General features: G+C 41.8%; 1 protein-coding gene across 2 annotated transcripts; it reads left to right on the top strand.

Annotated features, from left to right (window-relative positions):
* The first annotated feature begins 7,538 nt into the window (after nucleotides 1-7,538).
* ODAPH (odontogenesis associated phosphoprotein) lies at nucleotides 7,539-14,889 on the top strand. 2 transcript variants are annotated; one of them, XM_036261029.1, is made up of 3 exons: nucleotides 7,539-7,605; nucleotides 14,481-14,613; nucleotides 14,758-14,889. In XM_036261029.1, exons 1-3 carry the CDS (start codon nucleotides 7,539-7,541, stop codon nucleotides 14,873-14,875), a joined length of 318 nt encoding a protein of 105 aa, XP_036116922.1. In that variant the 3' UTR covers nucleotides 14,876-14,889. The 2 variants fall into 2 exon arrangements, with proteins under 2 accessions (XP_036116922.1, XP_036116912.1); XM_036261019.1 differs by having other exon boundaries at nucleotides 14,481-14,889.
* The last annotated feature ends 9,034 nt before the right edge of the window (nucleotides 14,890-23,923 follow it).

The raw sequence follows: 23,923 nt of genomic DNA on the forward strand, positions 1-23,923 counted from the left end.
AAATTGAGTGGTAGTGACTCTGATTTATCCCATTGGTTTAATATTATTTCAAGCCACTGATAAACTCGTGTAGTGGGCACCACTGTGACCCTGACCAGGATAGTATTGCCATTCTGCTATTAAAGCACTGAAATGATTTTAGAAAACTACCCAGGCCTCAGTCTCCTGGTCTGCAAAATGGGGGAGTTGGAGGTGTGTCTAAGTGGACTGAAATCCTTCTTAGGAGAAATCCCAGCAGAAGATGCCCCACCGAGCCTTGCAGGGGAGTCATTCAAGCCACCACAGAGCAGCACCTCCAAATCAGTACCAACCACAGAAACTTCAGATTCCCCGACGAGGCGTCTGTCCCATCCTGCCAACAGAGAACCCTGAGCCGCCCCAGGCCTCCAGGAGATAAGCCTTGCAGCACCAGCCACTACTTCCTCACCCTGACTCAGGGGCCAAGCCCAACACCAACCACTCCTCAGGCTGCCTGACTCACAGAATCCTGACTCACAGAGGCCCTCATGGCAGCTTCCACATTACTGCGGCCAGTCATCTGAGGGGAATGCCTCTCCCAGACGGGCAGCTTCTGCAGCAGCAGATTCGCCTCATTGGACGTAACTCTAGCTTGCCTTTGCTCCTCCAAATCCTGGCAGTCAAACGGGGCCTTCATCCCACAGAGATGAGCAAGGCAGAATGTAGCTGATGCATTCCTCGGGCAGACATCCCGGTGGGGCCTTGCGGATGTGGAAGGTGGCTCTGCAGAGCGGCCCCCCAAGCTGCAGGGGGACAGCTAGAACATAGTCCAGACTTTCTGAACATTGCTGGTTGTGTTTTTTCCCTTCAGGCTGCTTGCCTCCATTTCAAGTAATATAGAAGGATGGTGTATATCATCTCAATTTGAGCATCTAAAATAAATTACTTACCAAAAACCATTTTTACTTTATCCAAACCCAGTATCTTTAGAGTTGGGCACCCTGGAATTCTAAACACATTTTAAAACCACCAGGAAGGAGAGGGAGGGAGACTGATAGGGGAGATAAAGCAGGGAGCTCACCATAAGATGCTCCCCCAAAATACAGGTGTTCCGCCTCCAGTTAAAAGACGGCTATCCTGAGACTGGGGACATGGAGGTGGGGGAGCTTACTTTCCTCATGACCATCTTCTGAAGCATATGTGTTAGAGGTAAACCAGCCAAAAATTCCCAAGGTCATACCACACATCTCTGGTCAAGGAGCACTGGGCTATGCCCTGCATTATCCACAAACACCCAGACTCTTACATTAGAAGAATTTATTAAGTATTTTCATACATGTGTGTGCCCTAAACCTGCAGAGCAGCATGTATATGGGTGAAAGTGAGAGACAGAGAATATGAGTGTGTATTCGTCAGGGTTTTCCAGAGAAACATAACCAATAGGATGTAAAAATAGGGGAGATTTTAAGGAATCTGCTAACGTGATTATGGATGCTGGCAAATCCAAAATCTGCAGATTCCAAAAAGCCTGTCAGTCTGGAGACCAAGGGAAGAGCCAATGATGCAGTTCAAGTCTGAAGGCTGTAGGCTGCAGCTCCTTCTTGTTCTCGCTCAGAGGACATCAATCTTTTGTTCTATTCCAGCCTTCAGCTGAGCAGATGAGGCCCACCCATGTTATGCAGGGCAACCTGCTTTACTCAAAATTCACCAATTTAAATGTTAATCTCATGCAAAAGCATCCTCATAGAAACATTCAGAACAGTATTTGACCCACTATCTGGGCACCATGTCTTACCCAAGTTGACACGTAAAACTATCACAGAGTACAAGTGGGAAGAGAAAGACAGGAGATGAAATTGTCCTGAGCTCAGATGCAAAAGGCAGGGTGTGGCAGAGAGGTAGAGACCCTGGGTAGAGCCACCTTCCTGCCCTCATGTCCTCCTCACAGGGACTTGACAGACGACAAGGTGCAGGAGCTCGTGTGCATAAGCAGAGACCCTTCTCCTTCCCCTCCCCGGACATTCTTCTTTCCATGTAGCCCAAACTATTGACTGGGAGCCCGATGTGTGGGGCACTGAGGCCACCACTGTGATAAAGACTCAGTTCTTCTATATATTTAAAAATGGTCATTTTTATGTTGTTTATTTTATCACAATTCAAATTTTTTTTCAAAAGACTTAGTTCTTGCCATCAGGGATTTCAAAATCCAGAGAGAGACAGATACAAAGCACAGTTTTAATGTTAGGGCTCACCCATGGTAAGACAGGGCAAGCCAGAAAACCCAGAGCCCACCCAGGTCAAGAAAACCTGTGCCTCACTCACCTGTTCACCTCATCCTTTCGCTCCCCTCTGAGAAAACCGTCACTGGACAGAAGAATCCCCTGCCACCCCACCCATCAGGCTGCAAGACAGCCCAGAAATGATAGTCCCACTTCTCTAGTCCTGCAGCTGCACGGTACAGCTCCTTGGACTGATAACTTGTCTGAAGTTGTAAAGTTTATTAGCATCGATTCACTAAAGTGGCAATGTATTTTTACTTGTCCAATTTTTATTGATGGAAAAAGCAATACTATAGTTAACATTTTTTAATATTCAACCATAATTCACCACCTGATCACACCCAACCACAGCAGTGAAATCCTTAGACCAAAAACCTTGGTGTAATCCATGACTCCCCTGTGTCTCTCTCACCCTACTTCCAACTTGCCAGGAAATCCTGTCAATTCTACCTTCAAAATATGTCCATAATCTCCTATTTCCCACATCTCCACTATTACCACCCCAGTCTGAGTCACCATCATCTCCTCTTTACACTACTGCTATAGTTTATTAAAAATGGACTGCCTGCTTCCACCCTCTCCCCCAAAAATCTGTTCTCCACACATTTGCCAGAGTTGTCCTTGCAAAATGTAAGTCAGATCATGCGTCTGCAAAATCCTCCAATGGCTTCACATAATGACCCATTTACTCCTTGACCTCTTTTGCTACTCTCCCTCTTGACGCACTCTGTCCAGTCACAACCACCTCTTTGCAGTTGTATGTTACTTGCCAAGCTCACTCCTGTCTCAGGGCCTTTGCATTGGCTATACTCTCTGCCCAAAACACTTCCCCCGTACAGCCACATGAATAACTTCCCCACCCCCTCAAGTCCTTGTTCAAATACCATCTCCTACTTAAAACTACAATACCCACCAACATTTTTTACCCTGATTATTTTTTATTTTTCTGTAGTACATATTATAGAATATACTAGCATTCTGACGTATTACATAATTTACTCCTTTGTTACAATTATTGTTTACTGTCTGTCTCCATCCCACTAAAATGATAACTGCACTTGGATGGAGATTTTGCATCTGTTTCACTCACCTGGCATAGTGTCTGGCACACAGTTAAATAAATAGTTGTTGAATGAATGATGAAAACAAAGTACACATTCACAGAGCAACTCTCCCCAGTCCCAAACTCCCTGCTTCTCTGGGCTTCAAACCTAGGAGGAGGGCAAGAGGGACTTTTCTCTAAAAGGTTCAGAAAGACTAGATTTTTAAAACAAAGTAAATATATTAAATTAGAAGAAAAACATAAATTTTGGAGCCAGAAAAATCTCAGTTTTGAATCCTCATCATACCACTTAATATCTGAGTCTTTGGGAAAGAAATATAACTACTACTGTTGAGTTCTATATCACCTCCTCATAAAGTAATTGTTAGAAAAGCACCTAACACCAACTGGCCACATGGGTCCTTCCCCTTAACATTTTGGCCCAATAATAGTGACCCAAAACCACTGTAGTTTTTTTTTTGACCTGGGAATATGAAAATTTGAATCTCATTGATCAGCCTTCAACTAAATGATAAAGTTATGATTTGTGGACTTTTAAAGTATACAACTGAATAAATATTTCAGTCATAAACTGTAAGCTTTCAGAAATATTTCCTTTTTTAAGTTAAATAAAGATTTTTGCAAATGAATCTGATACACTGATGACCTCAAGCAGCTTCATTGGTGTTATGTATTGTTGGACACTTGGTTTCACTTTATGACATGTAGAGAAATAAATACGGCAAGACTTAGTTATTCTATCCAACAATAAAGAAATAAGAATTTTCTGTCAGAGTTTAATAAAAATTTTTTAAGTTTTGCCCTTTTTGAAGTTTTGTTTCTTTATTTTATAAATTTCAGGACAATAGATGTAAATGGGGAAAAATATGCCATTTGCTTTTGTTATTTATTTTCATCAACATTAAAATTGAAAGCTCCTTAGAAAGCCAACATAGAAAAGAAGGGAAATCATAAGAAATAATACAAATGTCCATCAACTAAAAGTTTGGTTAAAGAATTTAAAATAAATCAATGAAATGGAACACCGGGCAGTAGATAAAGAGACCAAGTGGATCTGATTTTATCAGCGTGGCAATGTGTTTCCAACGAAGGAGAAAAAACATCTGCGATATACACCCAGTGGTGGAAAATTACAAGTTCTGTGCTCTGCTTCATAGTCTCTAGTACTTCCTCACTCTTAGCACTCAAGATCCTTTATTGTTATTCCTTGGTTAATATTTAATGTCCCTGCCAGACTGTGTGCTCAGTGAGAGTGGGAACCCTAACTTTAGCCCCAGCACCTACACCAGTATGGGGCACATGATGGTCAACGGGGACCTGTTGAACCAGTGGGCAGTGCCTTAATAGAAGGAAATAAGCTGGATTTGAATGATCTCTGCTTCCTTTCCAAACTGCTGACAAATCATCTGTTTAATCATCTGTTTAGAATTTTGCCTAGGATTATCATCAAGCCTATACAGTTTACCATTTTCCAGTTTATGAGTGTCTGCCTTCTTACTCATTTTGGTTCTCAGTTTGCCTCACCTCCCTCATTAGATTGTTCTGTGTTGTTCATTCTGTAATGCTCAGGAAAATACTCTGCTCCAAGTGGAGGCCTTGAGAGTTATGGAATGATTTGGTAAGCATTACCTCCTAAGAGAAGAAAAAATTGGAGTTAGGATAACTTTATAACAACCACAACCAATCCTTTCACGGGCCAGACACGTGGTTGATTTTATGTCAGTTACCTCTTTTATTCGTCACAACAATCCTCTGAGGGAAAAACTGTAAGTCCCATTTTACAGATGAGGCACCTGAAGCTTCAGCAACTTTCAGGGACTCACCCTGGGCCACCCAGTTAGTAAGCAAAAGATCCAAGATTGGAACCAGTGTTTAGTAACTCCAAGGTCCGTGCTCTTTTTTTTTTTTCTTTTTAAACTTATTTTTATTGTTGCAAGTATTACAAATGTCCCTCCTTTCCCCCCCCCTTGACCCCCTTCTCCCTACTCTCACCCCTCTCCTGCCTTCCCTACACTATTGCCTGTGTCTATTGGTTATGCGTATATGCATATAAGTTCTTTGGTTTCTCTCTTCCCACCCCACCTAACCCCTTCCCTTTGGGGTTCACCAGCCTATCAACTGATTTGTACTTCTTAATCCCTTCACCTTTTTCACCCACCCCCTCCTTCCATCTGGCAGCCAATAAAAAGTACTCTGTATCTATGAGTCTGTTTCTGTTCTGCTTGCTCGTTTTGTTTGTAAATTCAATGGTTGATAGATATGTATTTATTGCCATTTTATTGTAAATATTTTTTAATCTTCTTCTTCAAGGAGACCTGTCAACATTTCATATAATACTGGTTTGGTGGTGATGAACTCCTTTAGCTTTTTCTTTATATGGCCATAGTATCTAAATGATGGCTTTGCAGGATAGAGTAATCTTGGTTGTAGGTTCTTGCTTTTCATCACTTTAAATATTTCTTGCCACTCCCTTCTGGCCTGCAAAGTTTCTTTTGAGAAATCAGCAGACAGTCTTATGGAAGCTCTCTTGTAGGTAACTAACTGCTTTTCTCTTGTTGCTTTTAAGATTCTCTCTTTGGCCCTGGCTGGTTTGCTCAGTGGTTAGAGCATTGGCCCGCAGACTGGAGAGTCCCGGGTTCGGTTCCCCCTAAGGGCATGTACCTGGGTTTCAGTTTGTCCCCTGCCCTGGTTGGGTTGTGTGGGTGGCAACCAGTTGATGTGTCTCTCTCACATTGATGTTTCTCTCTCTCTTCCCCCCTCTCTCCCTCCCACTCTATCAGAAGATAAATGCAAAAAATGTCCTTGGGTGAGGATAAAAATAAATAAATAAGATTCTCTCTTTGTCTTTAACCTTTTGCATTTTGATGATGATGTGTCTTGGTGTGGACCTCTTTGGGTTCATCTTGTTTGGGACTCTCTGGGCTTCCTGGACTTGTGTGTCTGTTTCCTTCACCAAGTTAGGGACGTTTTCTGTCATTATTTTTTCAAATAGGTTTTCAATTTCTTGCCCTCTTTCTTCTCCTTCTGGCACTCCCGTGATGTGAATGTTGGTACACTTGAAGTTGTCCCACAGGCTCCTTATACTATCCTCATTTTTTTGGATTCTTTTTTCTTTTTGCTGTTTTGAATGGGTGTATTTTGCTTCCATGTATTCCAAATCAATGGTTTGCTTCTTGGCTTCACCTACTCTACTATTGATTCCCTGTAAATTATTCTTTATTTCAGTTAGTGCCTCCTTCATTTCTGACTGGTCAAGGTCCATGCTCTTAATCACTTGTGACTATCCCCTCCCACTCCCCCAGCAGCTGACAGACAGTCCTCTCAGGAAAAAAACTGGGTATAGATGTACCATGTCCATCTTATTGTAATTTGGTGCACAAGAAGGAGCACTGGAAGATAACTCGCTAAGTTAATCCCCCAAAATGTTTGTGTTTGTTTTGACAGTGACCATGACGGCTATTAGAGGAGATAATTTTCTGACTCTGCTGCCTTGGGCTCCTGCACAAAAGCAGAGCAGAAGAAGCCATAAACTCTTATCAAACCCTATGAACAGCCTCTTTAAACTGCCTGGATCATGCCTTTAGATAATGCCCTCCCCATCCTGTTTGGATTTTTTAAGTAAGTAAGCTCCACAGAGGGAAGCAGGGTTGACTATTTCCCAGACAGATTCTTTCTCTTATGGAGGGAGACTCATATACAAAAGTAAAGAAAAGGTACAAACAGGAGAGAAGATATGAGGAAATTAAAAGAATAATGAAGGCCTGACCAATGTGACTCAGTAGACTGAGCATCATCCCATGGACTGAGAGGTCCTGGTTCGATTCCTGGTCAGGGCACTTGCCTGGGTTTCTGGCTCAATCCCCAGTGGGGGGGCCTGCAGGAGGCAGCCGATTGATGTTTCTCTCTCACACTGATGTTTCTCTCTCTCTCTCCCTTCTTCTCTCGCTAAAAAATCAATAAAACCATATTTTTTTTAAAAAAAAGAATAGTGAAGGCATTTTTGTGCACAGTCTGACTCCAAGGACAAGTGAATGAGGCTTGGCTGTCATTACAAAAAACTTCTGGTTGAGAAATACTTTCTGGTATTTCCTTGCTGATTTCTTACCCTCACACCACAGGCCCTGACCACTGTGGTCTATTATGCAAATGCAAATTACCTGACTCAGGGTGCTGGTGACTCACCAACTCCCTTTTAAATCTCCGCTGGGTTCCAGTAGCCACTGCTCAGGGTAGAAGCTATGGCTCACAGGCACTGCTTCTCCTACTGGCTATTGGCCTGCTGGTTGGTGGTAACTGTGGCAGAAGGTAAGTGTTTTGTGTTTATTCTACCATGGGCCCACTAATCAATCAGTAAGTTGTGTGAAAATATGAAATTTGGGTCCATGTTTATACATGTCCATAAATTGAAAATATTTATGTCAGCTTCCACCAGCCTGTGTAGTTAAAGAATAGGAGGCTGAATTTTATCATCTGGAGACCTCAGTCTTAGTCTCAGCTCTAGCTCTGTGACTTCAGACATACTTAACCTCTCCGATATCAGTCTCTTCATATATGAAGTGACGGTACTAGTAATATGCTTTGTTATGGGGGCTGTGAGGACCAAATGAGCCATCATGCAAAAAAACAATTCGAGCTTAAAACACTATACGAACACCAGTCACCATGGTTCTGACGCTGACCATTCACCACCCTGGATTACAGTGATGCCCACCCCTTTCTACCCCCAGAAGCATGGTAATTTGCACACGGTGGGTGTTTAGTCTCTCTTTTTTAGTTGCTTTAATTAATCATATCTCTTAAGCTGTGTTTTGGTGCCACTCAGGTGAGCATAGATTTCTTTCTTAAGGATTATATTAGATTCCATTTCTCCACTGTCCCTATTCTTTTTTCCTTCCTCCACTATGGAATTTCCAGTGGCCTGAGCCTTAGACGTGGCTTACAACCCCTGAGGAAATGAAAGAGAAGGATGGGCAGGAGGAAGAATGGGAAAGAGAGAGGAAGGAGATTCTGGGAGACCTGGGAGACGTCAGTCCCCTTAGCTTCAGAACTAGATACAGTTCAGGGAGTGGAGACCCAGGAGTCAAACTGAATCCTTCTACCTTCACATGCCTCTGGGGGCTTTGCAGGGGCCCAGCCAGAAGCTGTTCAGCCCCCAACAAGTTCTCTGCTTCCATCCCCCAAAGCTCAGAACAGCAGAGAGGGGCAGAGAGACCTTAGAGCTGGTGGAGAGACCACCAGAGCTCACCCTGTCCAAACTCTGCATGAATTCTGGTGATCAGAGGGCAAGGAAGTAGAGATTACCAGTAACCCTCGCCCCAATCTCTTCTTAAACCAAGGCCCCCAAGTATCACTTGCTAAAAGTGACATCTAAAGGAGGAACCATAAAACAGAACTAGCCACCTGACACTTACTTTCCAGAAATTGAACCATTTGTCAGGAAACGTGATGTGTAGCTAAACAGGTCATAATGAGAATAGAGGTTTTTTTACACATGCAGAAAACACCAATTAAAATGTGAGAGTCCTGGACTTGAACCACTCTTCCCCAGGTCCCTCAGACCGACACTGAAATCCGCAGAAGTGGCTCCACGCTGTCCTGGCCGCAGGGCTTCCAGCTGCTCGCTCACTCACACAGCCCTCCTCGCCCCCCTCTCCCTGCAGGCCGGGGTGCTCCCTCTCCGGGTCCCCTGTTCACTGCGGCTCTGCGTCACCGCCGATGCTTAAATGTTATTACAGCGTTGCCTTCACGAAGGCTTTCTTAGACACATCATTTCAAATGGCAATCTCTTTCTCTGACACCTTGGAATAATACTTACAGCAATCGGTACATGACCCGGGGCACTGACCCACGTGTTCGCCGTGTGCGCTTCCTGAGCTCGCCCGCCTTTCTGTCTGCGTCCGACCAGCACCTAACTAGCGGGCCACACTGGTGAAAGTGGCTGATTTAGAGCACAGAATTGAAACAGGCCTGGGCTCCAAATTATTTACCTGTAAAATCAGAGATTTGGCCAAAACAGTCAGTCATTTGGTGAGCCTACACGAAGAACTGAGTGGTAGCCCTGGCCGGTTTGGCTCAGCGGTTAGAGCGTCGGCCTGCGGTCCTGAGAGATCCGGGTTCGGTTCCCACTAAGGGCGCATACCTCGGTTGCAGTTTGTCCCCGGCCCTGGTCGGTTGTGCGGGTGGCAGCCACTGGATGTGTTCCTTTCACGTCGATGTTTCTCTCTCTCTCTCTCTGTTCTTCTCTCTCCCTCCCACTCTACCTGAACAAAAAAAAATGGAAAAATGTCCTCGGGTGAGGATAAAAAAAAAAAAAAAAAAATTGAGTGGTAGTTAACTAAGTTAAAATTAAATTGAGTTGAGTTGTGAGTAAATTAATCACAGGATTTATATTTCCCTCTGGTTCAATTCCAAAAGCATATGAGAATTTTTCTAAGCCACCATGTGCCATGTAAAGGAAGAACTGCGTACTTATAAATCAAGTATGAAACTTACTTCTCTTGAAGTCAGTCTAGTTCACTACAACCCAGCTATTGTCTGCCCAAATAACCACAGACTACAGGTAATTATATACACATAGATTAAAAAAAATCTTCTCATGCTTACTCTTTTTAAAAGTACTAGTTGTTGGTATGCTATGAGTTTTATGTCTAGACTATAATACACCCATTTAAAATTGATATCCAAACTTTAAGCAATATTTTGGCTTAATTTTTTATTTTACTCTAATTTTAAATGTAAGTTATTATTGTGAATTTTCTAAGACTGGAATTAAATATTCACTGAGCTTTACAAACATATATAGAGAGGAAAATCCGACATCTGCCTTGACATTCATTCAATGTATCAAGTGTGTACTGGGCACTCTAAGCCAGGGACTATTCTAGGTGCTAGGGACATAGCAGTGACCAACAGAGTCAATAGTCCCTGTCTTCATGGAGGTCCTGTTGCAATAAGATCTGTTTCCTTTACTCCTATCAATAGTGCACAGATTTTATGTAAAAAGTGTAACCAAATGGAACCAAGAAAATGGGGCTCCTGCTAACAGAATCTTTCTATAACACTCAAGATTAATAATAATAGTAGCTAACACCTATTAATGCACACTGGGCATCAGGAGTGTTCTAAGCACTTTACGTATCTTATTCCAGATAATATAACAGACCAATGAGATGAGTTGTATTACTTTTTCCATTTTATAGATAAGGAAAAGAAGACTCAGAGAAGTTAAGGAATCTGTCTAGGGCCACACAGTTATGAAATGGAAGAAACCTGGTTCCAGAGCCTATACTTTTAAACATTATGCCTCTCAAAATGTTTTTAATCTGCATTTAAATATTTGACTTACTTTGGTCTGCATAAGGTTACAGAAGACCTCTCTTCTTTAACATGGAGTACCTTCGGTGATATGCCAGTATATTACATAATGAGAACTATTTGATTAATAATTACATTATCTCTGAGGTAGGAACAATGATAGAAACTGAGATTTCTGCCAATCGATCAAGTCTACTGTAGGCACTATGCTGGGAATGAGGTCTACAGAATGGCCAAGTAAATATTTCAGTGGAGGGAATATAACCCGTGAAGAGCAATCATATGACTGATGAGCATTATGAAAGTGAACTCATAGGATGCTATGGAACACACTGCATATTGCCTTAACACAGCCTCAGGGCTAAAGCCTCCCTGAAGAAATGAGACACATGAAATCTGCAAAGAAGTAAGCCAGGCAAAGATGGCAGGAAATGGTGCTCAAAGCACCTAGAACCAAATGTTTTAAAGCCCATAACCACTAATGACTTTTGCCAAAGTAGTTTTTGCAAAATGGAAAAGGCAGAGGCAGATTTCAATGGATTAAGTAGGTGTGTGTGTTCCGGGGGCGGGGGGGAAATAGAGTCAAAAGTATGCTAACCTCTCTTTGCAATGAGAAGAAGGAACCAAAGAAGTTCATGGAATATCACTGACATTTTTCTCTCTGAAATATGAAGCTATGATCTACTTAGAAAGGTAGAGAGAATTTTGAAGAGAATTCTTCAAATAAATGAAGAATGAGAATTTTGGAGGAGCTATAAGGAGAGTATTAAAAGTTTGGAAGGCCCAGCTGATGTGGCACAGTGGTTGAGCATCGACCCATGTACCAAGAGATTGCCTGTTCGATTCCTAATCGGGGTACATGCCTAGGTTGTGGGCCAAATCCCCAGTAGGGGATATGCATGAGGCAGCCAATCGATGTTCTCTCTCATCGATCTCTCTCTCTCTCTCTCTCTCTCTCTCTCTCCCCTTCCTCTCTCTCTAAAATCAATTTTAAAAAAAAGTTTGGAAGACAGTGGGAATTGAGTGGAACAAAGATAAACAAAATAGTTAATGAGCAGTATTCAGAGTTGGAGACCATGATTGGTATCAACCCACTCACTCAGAAGTACGGCCTTAACCTTGTAAGGAAGAGGGACAGTTTCCCAAATCAATCTCTATGACTCCCAACTTTAGAACACTTGTGCTAGACAACCAGTGACCTGAAACAGTAACAGTGTGTCTAGGCTGCTGGAAGAACAATAGTTTTATGTGATCCTCCCCACATTCTTAGGTTGGTTAATGAGACAAGCTTGTATCTTGACCTTGATCTCTCAGAAATTCCCAGAAGAGAACACTGAAAACTACTGGACATCCCAGAGTCAGAAAAAAAGCTGCCTGGCAGGCTCTAATGCCCCACTGTCAGCTGGAGGGTTTGGAGAGTAGCTCAAATTTTAAGAAAAGAGATGAGCACTGGGGTTGGTCTGCACAGCTGGAATGCAGCTCACTGCATGGCAGAGCTCAAGGCCCAGCTAAACCTGATCTGACAGCAAAGTGTCAACATGGGGATTACGAGTAAGGCTAGCTTCTCCCCTGGCAACTGGATCCTCAGCCAAAGGATTTTATATTACAAATATTCAGGACTGATCTAATTGTACAGGAGGAAAGAACGAGCAATGTGGGATTTAATCATCTTCCGTAGTTTGAAATATCTTAATCTAGTTTCAGTCATAGAATTGCAATACTCAGTAGCCCCTGTGGGTCTGGGAGAAAGGGTCAGTATTTCCTTCAAGAACAGACACCCATTCAAGCTAGTTTGAAGGAAATGAGTAGAACTGGAGGTGGAGGGATTACTATAAGGATTCTCTCCCAGACCCTTAAGTACAGCCAGCCCGGAAAGTCAGGAACCAAGGCTACTTTCATCTTCATTGTTACCACATGGTCTCTTGTCTCTTTCTCTTTGAGAGGCTCTCCCTCTTTTATACTTTCTATGGAAAGACTGGCTTCTCGGCTTACTCAACATTCAACTGGACAAACCTAACACTCCAGTCCCTGCCTTACACCTTCCACTAACTGATCTCTTTGTGGAAATTCTCAAGTAAGAATCTGACTGGTCAATGGTCAGCCAATGAATGAGTTGAGTGTCTAACAGCAATCCAATAAGCCATAGCCAAAGGTGTGCAGGGCTGACCTCTCCAGGGGTTGTGGGTGAAACAGAATTTCTGGAAGGGGTGTGAACACAGGCAGGCAGTAAGCATATCCAATACACCCAAGAAACCTGAACTTGGCTGTTCTAATGGTGAGGACACTCTAGCTCTTTTGAAGTGCCTCAGTACTCCCAACTTCTGTGGGGAGTTTATTTTCCCATCATTCACACTCAGCAGCCCTTTCCTGGCCTACCTTGGTAAATGGCTAAGGGAGTGAAGGAATAGTTTTCTCAAGGGAAGCTTACTTTTTTATAGCCAATTAGACTAGATGATACAACTAGTGGGAAGACCTTGACACTTGAAGGTCTTCATCCAAATTTCTTCAGAAACTAATGTCATCCTGGTCCTCAGTGCTCGTCCCCCTGCTGTATGCAGAGGTTCGCGCCCTTGCTCCTCGGGGAATGGTTCACTGCTGGGGCAAGTGAAGCAGGCCTTTTGGATTAATGGCCTGTTGTGGGGGTGGGGTAGTTGTTTTTATTTTCTTAATATTAAGTTCTTTTTTCCAACTAGTTGTCTTTATTTTGTTATAATTTATACACAATAAAATGTACAAATCTTTTAAAATTTAATTATTGAGGCGACATTGGTTAATACAATGATATAGGTTTCAGGTGTACAGTCCTACAACACATCATCTGTATATTGTACTGAGTGTTCACCACCCCAAGTCACGTCTTCTTTCATCACCATTTATCCCCTTTACCCTCTTCTACCTCCCCCGCCCCCCACCCCCTTTCCTCTGTTAATCACCATACTGTTGTCTGTCTATGAAGGCCTTTTTTTTTTTTTTTTGAGTAATCTCTTCACCTTTTTCAGCCAGCCCCCCACCCCCTCCCCTCTGACAGAGGTCTGTCCTCTGTATCTATGAGTCTGTTTCTATTTTGTTTGTTAGTTTATTTTGTTCATTAGATTCCACATATAAATGCAATTATGTGGTACTTGTCTTTCTCTGACTATAAAATGCACAAATCTTAAAGGTACAGATTGATCACATTTTATACATACATACATATATGTGTGTATATATGTATATATAAATATAAATGTATATGGGTGCATGTGTGTGGTATGTGTGTATGTATATATAATCTTTATCTTTGTATCTATGTAACAACCACCCAGATCAAGATCTAAGGAATTCCCTGGTTACTTTTCCCACTAAATAGCACCAACCCCCAACCCTAAGCTAACTATTTTTTTAACTTTTTTTTAAACCATAGATTAGTTTAGCTTGTTCTTGAACTTTACACAGATGGAATCTTTTGCTTAATATAACATCTGTGAGATGCATCAATATTGTTGCATTCAAGATTCCTCCTTTTCATTGCTGAGTAGTATTTCATTGTAGGAAAATACATAGTGTATTTATACATTTTCCTAATGATGGACATTTGTATTGTTTTCAAGTTCAGGCTAATATAATAAGGCTGCTATGAACATTCTTGAACTAGCCTTTTGTAGACATATGCACTCATTTCTCTTGGATAAACTCCCCAGAGTTCAATTGTGGAGTCATAAGGTGAGTCCATGTTTCATTTCACCGAACCCTGGCAGTTCTTCCAAACACACTTTGAGACCTCTCTATTTCTCCCTTCCAAGCTTGCTGCCCTGCTCCGCCCCAAGCATCTCCCTTCTGCTTTTGTTATCAGGCCTGCTTCCTGACTTGCATTTTCCTCCCCACAGGACAAAGGGTAGTTACCCCGCCCGGAGGCTCACAAAATAATGTGGATCCTACAGACTGCCAGATCTTCACACTCACCCCCCCGCCTGCCACGAGGAACCCAGTGACAAGGATCCAGCCCAGCACGAGGACACCGGCACGGACTTTCCCTTTTTTTCCAACACGGAGGCCCAGAGTCCACATTAGATTTCCAAACAGACCTTTCCTCCCGCCAAGGTGCAACCACCGTTTTCAGTTCCGTCCATTTTTTTGGCCAAACAGCCGTCTCACGCCACGTTATCACTATTTCCCCAGAAGAAGATTCCGGAGAGGAAGCTCATCCGAGGAAACCAGAGTGAAGAGAGAAGCCCCAAACCTGCTGAGGCAAAGGAAGTTAACACCTCAGAAAAGACTGTAAAAAGATTTGTGTCCTTTTTCCAAACTAAAACTATTGAATTTTAAACGTATCTTAAACACCACCGACTAGAAACCGTTCTCCTTGTCAGCAGTGAAGATATTGGTGAATATGTTATTCAAGTTTGCAGAATAGGAGCAACAACGTCACCATTCTCATGCCTAGCTTTTTATGATCACAGAATATTTGTGCAAATAAAATCCTAAAATGAGTGCTTCTAATCATTCCTGTCCATACTGAGATGCCAGAAGAATCTTTTCTAAATTAGAGCGAGGAGCGATTCAATAATCAAGGCCATTAAAAACTAAATGAAGACATTAATGACACCCTTTTATAGTCAGTGAAAGACTTACAGAGCAAGGTACATTTACAAAGTGGACTAATAAGAAATTATGGAAAACTGAAAGCTTTATTTAAAGCCTCTCTGACAGTGATATAAATGGTGGTTATTTATTCATTTACTATATTTTTATTCAGGTACAATTGGCATAACATTAGTTTCAGGTGTACAATGTAATGAGTCAGTATTTGTATATATTGCAAAAATGATCACCACAATAAGTCCAGTTAACATTGACACCATACATAGTTACATATTTATTTTTCCTTGTGATGAGAACTTTCAAGATCCAATCAGGTTTCTAACAACAACAGAAAATAAATTATAAAGATTAAAGCAAAACAAAGTTATGGGAAGCCTGACTATAGGTCATAAATTAAAGTCATCATAAACTAAATTACCTAACCCAAATTACCCAAAATTCTTTTTAATTGTAATATCTAAATGTGCTTTAATGTTAACTTTTTAAGCAACCAGCGCAAATTAGCTTGATAAGCACCTCACTTTCTCCCATCATCATCATATAGAGACTAGCTTAAATGATATACTTCCCCTAAAACTTTCAACATGGTATCAGGCTCAAAAGTCTGATTAAGTTTACATGGATGTTCTCAAATCCTAGACTTCACAAGCATAAGTTTACTCAACATAGAAACCTTGTATTCCGAGGGTGCAATATAAGTAACACAGCCCACAGGCTGCATTCATTCTTTAGCCATCCTGTAAAACACCACCTCCTGTCTGTGCCACTCATCTTGCCTGTAACATAGGATCTTTGGTTTTGCATATGAGTCTGTGTCTTACACCTGTTCCTCCCAAGAACTATGGGCACAAGTTTCTGCTGCTGCTGCTACTGCTGCTTCTACATGGAAAAAAAAAAAAAAAAAAGAACATAAAGATGTGAGGTCGTTGGGAATGCTGCCTACAGATGGAAAGAGACCGCTGCACTGTATTAAAAGATAAAAAAGGAAGAACTATTTTCTTCACTCACTTCAGAGCAACTTTTCATTATAAGAACAGATATTTATGAGAAGCTTAAATAAAACCTGTACTTGAAATCCTTATTAAGAAATTCTATTTTTTGTTAATAGCTTGTGTTTTGTTTGTTTGTTTGTTTGTTTTGCTTTCTTTTTGGTTAGTGGGGCATAAACAGAAAAGGGCCAACCTTGGGCAAACTGGAAGACAGAGAAAGGTTTGACAGAGAAAGATGTGAATCTTGCCTTTGTTAAATGACCCCCTTCTTTATCACTGCTCCCCACTCACTGCTCACTTAGGTTCTCAGTGCTCTTGCAGGAGCTCCAACTGTCCAAAACCAACCTGGCTTTGTCTGGGTTTTCTCTCCCCAAACATTAGAACTTTTGCAATCCAAGAGTTAACTGCTCTGAAATGAATCCCTGAAGGCCTTGCTACGTGATATTAAACATGAGGAAAACTAAGACAAACTAAAGATAGATTAAGCAGACTACTGCTGTAGTGTTTCATAGTGAAGTTCTTTTGCAAAGTAACTAGGTAAAATTGCATCATTTCTCACCCTGGAACATGAATAGTTGCCTATGGGAAAAGCAGCCCACATTGGCAAGTAAAAGCATATGCCTTTGTGACTTTTTGAGAAATCACATTCTTTGGGTTAACAAATTTTTCTTTTAAAGTAGTGATACCTATCAGGTTTGTAGCTCAGGTGTAGTCTTCAGTCACTAATACTTCAAAGTGAGCTATTTTATTAAATGCATTCCTTTTAGCATATCGGTGGGATTAGCCACTTTTGAAGCAACAGGAGTCTGTTGGAAGGGTAGGACAACTTTTAAATTCACCTTTTGTTTTGTGGTAAAAATAGCCTAAGCAACTCTAAAGTTCTAATTATGTTAAGGAGGCATAACCTGAATGCAATCATCAGACAAACCCAAATTGAGGGACATTTCTAAAACAACTGCCCTGTAATCTTCAGAAATGTAGATGTCATAATAGACAAAGTTTAAAGAAGCTTACAGAGACACAACAACTAAATGTGATCTCGGGAAGGGAGAGATTTGCCATGAAGAATATTATTGGGGCAACTGGCAAATTTTTAATGTGGACCGTGTGTTAGGTAATAGTATTATGTCAGTGTTAAATTTTCTGAATTTGATAATTAGGTAAGAGAAGATACATAAAAATATGAAGTATTTGAGGGTAAAGGATTATGAGTTCTACAAATAAATCTCAAATTGTTATGGGGAAAAGTGTGTGTGTGTGTGTGTGTGTGTGTGTGTGTGAGAGAGAGAGAGAGAGAGAGAGAGAGAGAGAGAGAATGGAAGAAGGGAGAGTAGGAAAGCAAACATTTGTACAATTGGTGTATATGGGTGAAGGTATATGGGAGTTCTTTGTACAATTATTGCAACTCTTCTGTAGTTTGAAGTTATTTCAAAATGAAAGTAAAATCAACACAGAGGGGTTAGTGACAGGGAGGGCCACCCTGGTTTGGTCGTGCAGGAAGAGGTGGTCAGTTAGGGCATGGATACAGATGGAGATGGCAGAGTAGGATTAGATGGGGGAGGGGAGCCCAAAGAGAAGGATGGTTGGAAAGGAGAGTAGATCTTGGGGAAACTATGCTGGGGGACGCTGCACTGACAGTGCTGCAGTCACCCAGGAGTGGACAGCAACACCCAGGCCAGGCTGTCCCTGCTGCCCACTGGAAAAGGGGAACTTGACCTCGGGGAGGGCGCTGCTCCTATGTGCACTTTCTTTTTTCTTTTCCTTTATTGATTTTAGAGAGAGAGGGAGAAGGAGAGAGAGATGGAAACATCACTGAGAGAGAACATCGATTGGCCGCCTCCTGCATGCCCCCCACTGGGGATTTGGCCCACAACCTGGGCATGTGCCCTGACCAGGAATCAAAACCAGCAACCTCTTGGTGCGTGGGTAGATGCTCAACCACTGAGCCACACCAGCCGGGCTCTATGTGCACTTTAAAAGCATTTCAGTTTGCCTGGCTGGTGTGGCTCAGTGGTTGAGCGTTGACCCGGTTCAGGATGTTTCTCTCTCTCCCTCTCCCTTCCTCTCGCTCTAAAAATCAATAAAGGAAAATAAATTTTTAAGCATTTCAGTTTGAGATTTTGGTGTGTACGTAAAATGAGATTAGATGCACCCTTCCGGGTTTATAAATCTTTTTTTTTTTCACTGAGATATTTTGTGATTGAAAATTCTGAGTGAGTGCAAATGCAATGATTTCTAAAGGAATTTTGTATGTTAAGCAATGCCTCATGAACACATCTTTTGTCTTTCCTGTGTTTGTGGTCAGTATCAATAACAGCAAAAGTTTCTACTTACTATTATCTTTTCACATGTCATCATAAACAAGGAGAACCAAATGATCTTTTGTGGTCGCTGTAAACTTACTGTAATGTTTGGTAACAAACAGAGTTCACGTACTCTTGCTAAGGTTAGAGCTAATAATCCATTGCCATCTTTAGTTTGAATGTTTCTTTGTGCTTTTTAAAGAATCCAGTTGTAGAGCAGAAACTATCAGCCAAAATCAGTTTGTGGGAATAAAAGCAAAATCTGGGGTGGGGCAAGGGGGTGGGAGGGTGGACCTTTATAAAATGTGGTCTATTTGTAAAAAATCAGGGAAAGGTCTGAAAACCCTATGTGTTAATACTTGTTTCTGAGTTGCATTTATTAAATTGATAAAGTATTACCATCATTTTTCTATGATGTCCCTCTTCCCCTTATATTTTACTTAAAAAAATGAAAATCCTCAATACTTTTTCCCTTGGGATTTTTCTGCCTTCTGGGTTATTTTGTTTATTTGTTTGTTTAAAAATATGTTGGTTCCCAGTTTGATTCTCCATCAGGGCACATACCTGGGTTGCGGGTTTGAGTCAGGGAACATGTGGAAGGATCGATGTTTCTCTCTCTCTCTCTCAGTATGTTTTCAGGTAAGGATTAAAAATAATAATAATACTTAGCCCTGGCTGGTTTAGCTCATTGGTTAGAGTGTCGGCCTGCGGACCAGAGAGTCCCAGGTTCGGTTCCCACTAAGGGTACGTACCTCGGTTGCAGTTTGTCCCCGGCCCTGGTTGGGTCGTGCAGGCAGCAGCCACTCAATGTGTCCCTTTCACATTGATGTTTCTCTCTCTCTCTCTTCTTCTCTCTCCCTCCCGCTCTATCTAAATAAAGAATGGAAAAATGTCCTTGGGTGAGGATAAAAAAGAAAGAAACAGAAGGTATGAGACCACATATACTTCCACAACCACCACTTGGGTTGAATTTGAGCCCAGGCGACACAGTCAGTGGTAAGCACCAGAAGCTGATAAAAATATCTTCAAAAGAATTTTAGGAGACGCTGAACATAGAGCTGCCACGGGGCCAGCATGACAAAGTGTGGCAAAGATTAGAGAAAGGGCCATTCTCCCCACCTCTGCCCAGAGCTCACGCCTCCGTTACCCCCAAAATCACAGCAACTTTTGAAAACTTGGGAAATAGCAAAATCCTGGTTTCACCACAGAGGGCACTGTCCACACAGCGGTGCTGGAGGCCTTCCAGGCTTTGTGGACAGGACATGTCCACAAGGGACAGCCGGACAGAGGAAGGACACGTGGGCTGCATGGCCTGCTACCGAAGGACTGGTTTGTGGCACATTTAAACACTGGTGAACTCTGGGGTTTGCTGATATCTGATAAAAATGAAAAATTAAGAAAGAGCAAACTTGTTTTATAAAACTCAACTCCTGACACTTAGAAAATTCTTGGAGGAAGATTGTGAGTTCGCTGGTTAGTTAGGATTACTATAACAACATGCCATAGCCCAGGGAGGGGAGGTTATACAAGAGAAATTTATTTTCTCACAGTTCTGGAAACTGAAAGTCCAAGATCAAGGGGTGGGCATGTGAATTTGGAGGGTAAATTCAGCCCGTGACAGCAGATTTCCTTCCAGTTCCGTAGCAGGAACCACAAACTCCCGGAAGAGCTGTACACTCTAGAAAAAGCTGGCTCTGATTCTAAATACCTAAGAAAAAATAAAGTGAACCACCACTTTCCTTTTTCAAGCATAGAACACATTTGACTTATTTTTATAGTAAAATGTAAATAGATAATACGTTCCTATAAGAACCTCTAAGCTTGTTCTGAATAGCAGAGACAAACGAACCAAGGCTGAAAGGCATAAAAGAGGAGACACAACAAAAACAGTTTTGGCCCTGGCCGGTTTTGCTCAGTGGTTAGAGCATCGGCCTGCGGTCCAGAGAGACCCGGGTTCAGTTCCTGCTAAGGGCACGTACCTCGGTTGCAGTTTGTCCCCGGCCCTGGTTGGTTGTGCGGGTGGCAGCCACTTGATGTGTCCCTTTCACGTCGATGTTTCTCTCTCTCTCTCTCTCTTCCTCTCTCCCTCCCACTCTATCTGAACAAAAAATGGAAAAAAAAAAATGTCCTCAGGTGAGGATAAAAAAAAAAAAAAAAATCTTTGGAGCAATCAGTTCTGTGTATCCCGGCAACTCCTAGAGTCATCACCAAGGAAACCTAGTGAATCATCATCAAATACCTCTCAACTGGAAACAACACGAATGTCCATAAACAGTAGAATGGATAAATTGTTATTGCATCATACACTGCAATACTACACAGCCATGAAAATGAAGGCATTGCTGCTTCACACAGCAACATAGGTGAATCTCACAATTTCATGTTGAGTGAAAGAAGCCAGACTCAAAAGAATGCATTTAACAAGATGCCATTTATATGAAATTCAGGAACAGGGACCTAATCCATGGTGATAGAGGTCAGAATCATGACGAGTTTTGGTGGGTAATTGGCAGGGAAAGGGCAATAGGAGGCTGCTGGGAGCTAGAAATATGCCGTATCTTGATCTAGGTGATGGTTACATGGGTGTATACCTTTGTAAAAGTTCATCTAGCTGTATGCTTAAGATTTATGTGAAATTCAGGAACAGGGACCTAATCCATGGTGATAGAGGTCAAAATCATGACCTCTATTATATATAAGTGATACATCAGATGAATTTTTTAAAAATACTGCAGAAATCAGTATGTGTATGCAACTTACAATTGTAGGTTCTGTTTATCTAACAAGCATTCAAATATTCTATTGACTGGTAGTTACCAAGGTTGCATTAAGCAATGTATCGGTGCTAAGTGAGACAGAGAAAGACAAGTGCTATATGTTATCACTTACATGAGGAATCTAAAAAATCCAGACTCAGAGGAACATATTGGTGGTTACCAAGGGCTAGGGGATGGGGGACATGAGGAGATACTGGTCAAAGGGTACAAATTTCCAGTTATAAGATTAATGAGTTCTGGGGATCTAATATACAGCATGATGATTATAGCTAATAATACTATGTTATACACTTGAAAGTTGCTAAGAGGGTAGATCTTAAATCCAGAATGGAGGTGTAAGCTAACGCTATGGTGATAATCATTTTGCTGTTTATTAATGTACCAAATCAACACATTGTACACCTTTAACTTACACAATGTTATACCTCAATTATATCTCAATAAATCCGGGGTGGGGGGCACGTTGTATTTCACTGAAATATCATCTCATAAGACTGCATATTTTTAGTATGTACCAATAAGTATTTGTCTTTTCCAACTGGCACAAATTTAAACCAAAAATTTTAAACAAACTTAAATATATACATCATACCAAAGAAAGAAAGAAACACACATTCTGAACAGAAAATACTTCCTACAGTTTTAACATTGGAAACGTATGATAGGTATGAACTGGTCAGCAGTTCGGTGGCTTGTCTAGAAGGGACAACACAAACAATTACCTACCACATCTGAAACCTCGTAACACCGAGTCCAGGTCCTGATGGAGGCTGCACGACCCGGCCTCCCCACTCCCTACCCCCAGCTTCTTCCTCTCTGACCCGTCTCACACTCCTCTCCTTTCTCTCGCGTTCTAGCATTGCCTCCGCACTGTCCCTCACACAAGCACACGCCCCCCTCAGGCCTGTGCCCTTGCTCGCCCCTCTACAAGGTCCTCGCCCCAGTATCCACGTGGCGCGTCCCTCACTTCTTCCAGCGCATTCACGGAGTGCCCCCTCCGTTCCCTGGCCACCTCATCCACATGTGCAGGCACAGACCACTGCTCCAGCTCCCGGCCTCCTTTTCATACCGGCATGAATCATATTCCATCATTCCATATATATTCTTGGTCATTGTTTTATTATTTGTATTTCATATAAGACACTAAGTTCCGCCCTAGCCGGTTTGACTCAGTGGTAGAGCGTTGGCCTGTGGACCAAGGAGTTGAGGGTTCAAGTCCCATCAAGGGTACGTTCCTCGGTTGCGGTTCGTCCAGGCCCTGGTCAGGGTTGTGCGGATGTGTCTCTCTCACACCGATGTTTCTCTCTCTCTCTCCCTTTCTCCCCTTCCTCCCACTCTATCTGAACAGGTAAAGATTAAAAAATAATAATAATAAAATGGTTAAAATGTTAAAAAAAAAATTTTAAGACACTAAGTTCTTTAAAGACTTAGTGTCTTAAAAAAAGACTTAGGGAATTGTTTACTATTTTGTTCACTCCTTTATCTCCAGGACTTAAAACAATGACTGTATACAATAGGCACTCAATAAATATTTGTTCAATAAATAAGCTCTTAAATATCCTGATATTTAATCCTATTTGCTTCCAAATCAATTCCCATATGTCAGGGGAAGTCTTGGGATTTTAAATTCCTCTCCAGAAAAAAGAATTTCTGTTGAAGTGAGAAAGACAAGGTACACACATCCCTCCAAATAAAACAGTTACTGGCCCCCGGTGCATGCGCCCAACCTTCAGAAAGTCTGACATGAATTCCTCTGTGTCACTGCAGACAGAATTTCTCACTTTCAGTCGTTTGTTAGAGAATAGACTGGACTGGTAACCAGAGATAGAAAATCCTCCAATGTAACTGACCCATTAATTTTCTAATTTTTTTCAGGCTCTATCAGTAGAATCTATCACTCTGCAAAATCTCTCCTCCACCGCCAGGACAAGACACGGGTTTCCTGGGAAGGCTGATTATCTGAGATGCCCTTTCAGATTGTTAACAGTCTAAATATCTGTTCAACGGTCAAGAAGAAACTGATTTTCTGAGCACAAAATGTATGTACTTCTGTGTACTTCTTGGCTTCTGTTCTAAATAGGAGGTTTATTACATGTTCTGCACATAACAAACATGTCAACTTCTTGAGAAATTTTCCTTCACATTAGATGCCCACCCTCACTCAGGACAGAGGTTGAATTTTATACAGTAATAGTAATAAATTTATGTTCAAAGTGTGTTTTACCGTTCTATTTCCATATTGGCTACATATTTCTCCTTTTCTATAATCTCGTCAGTTTCTTTGATGATTTCTTTTTCTCAAATCAATATGTTAAGAGTTATATTAAAGTCAATTAAATTTTAGGCACAGAGAGAGCACTTACTTCCGAGCATCGTGAACACACGCCCGGCACATTGTGGAGCCCAGCACTCCAGGGGCCCGACGGCTGACCTAACACAACATAAGGCCGGAAGTGCGTCGGGCTGCACCGCACTAACCCCCTCTGCTGCATTCCAGTGAATCAGGACAGACAGCCAGTGCCAGTGTGGACTACTTTTCAAATTTCCACTCATCGTGAGCGTTGACTTACATGTTGCTGCTTATATAGAAACCACGCTTGAAAATCATCTTTCTGAGTAACTCCAAAGACGTTCAGAGCCCTTCGGATTGGCACTCTTG

This window comes from Molossus molossus, unplaced genomic scaffold (assembly GCF_014108415.1).
Source record: "Molossus molossus isolate mMolMol1 unplaced genomic scaffold, mMolMol1.p scaffold_m16_p_1, whole genome shotgun sequence".
Taxonomy (NCBI): Eukaryota; Metazoa; Chordata; class Mammalia; order Chiroptera; family Molossidae; genus Molossus; species Molossus molossus.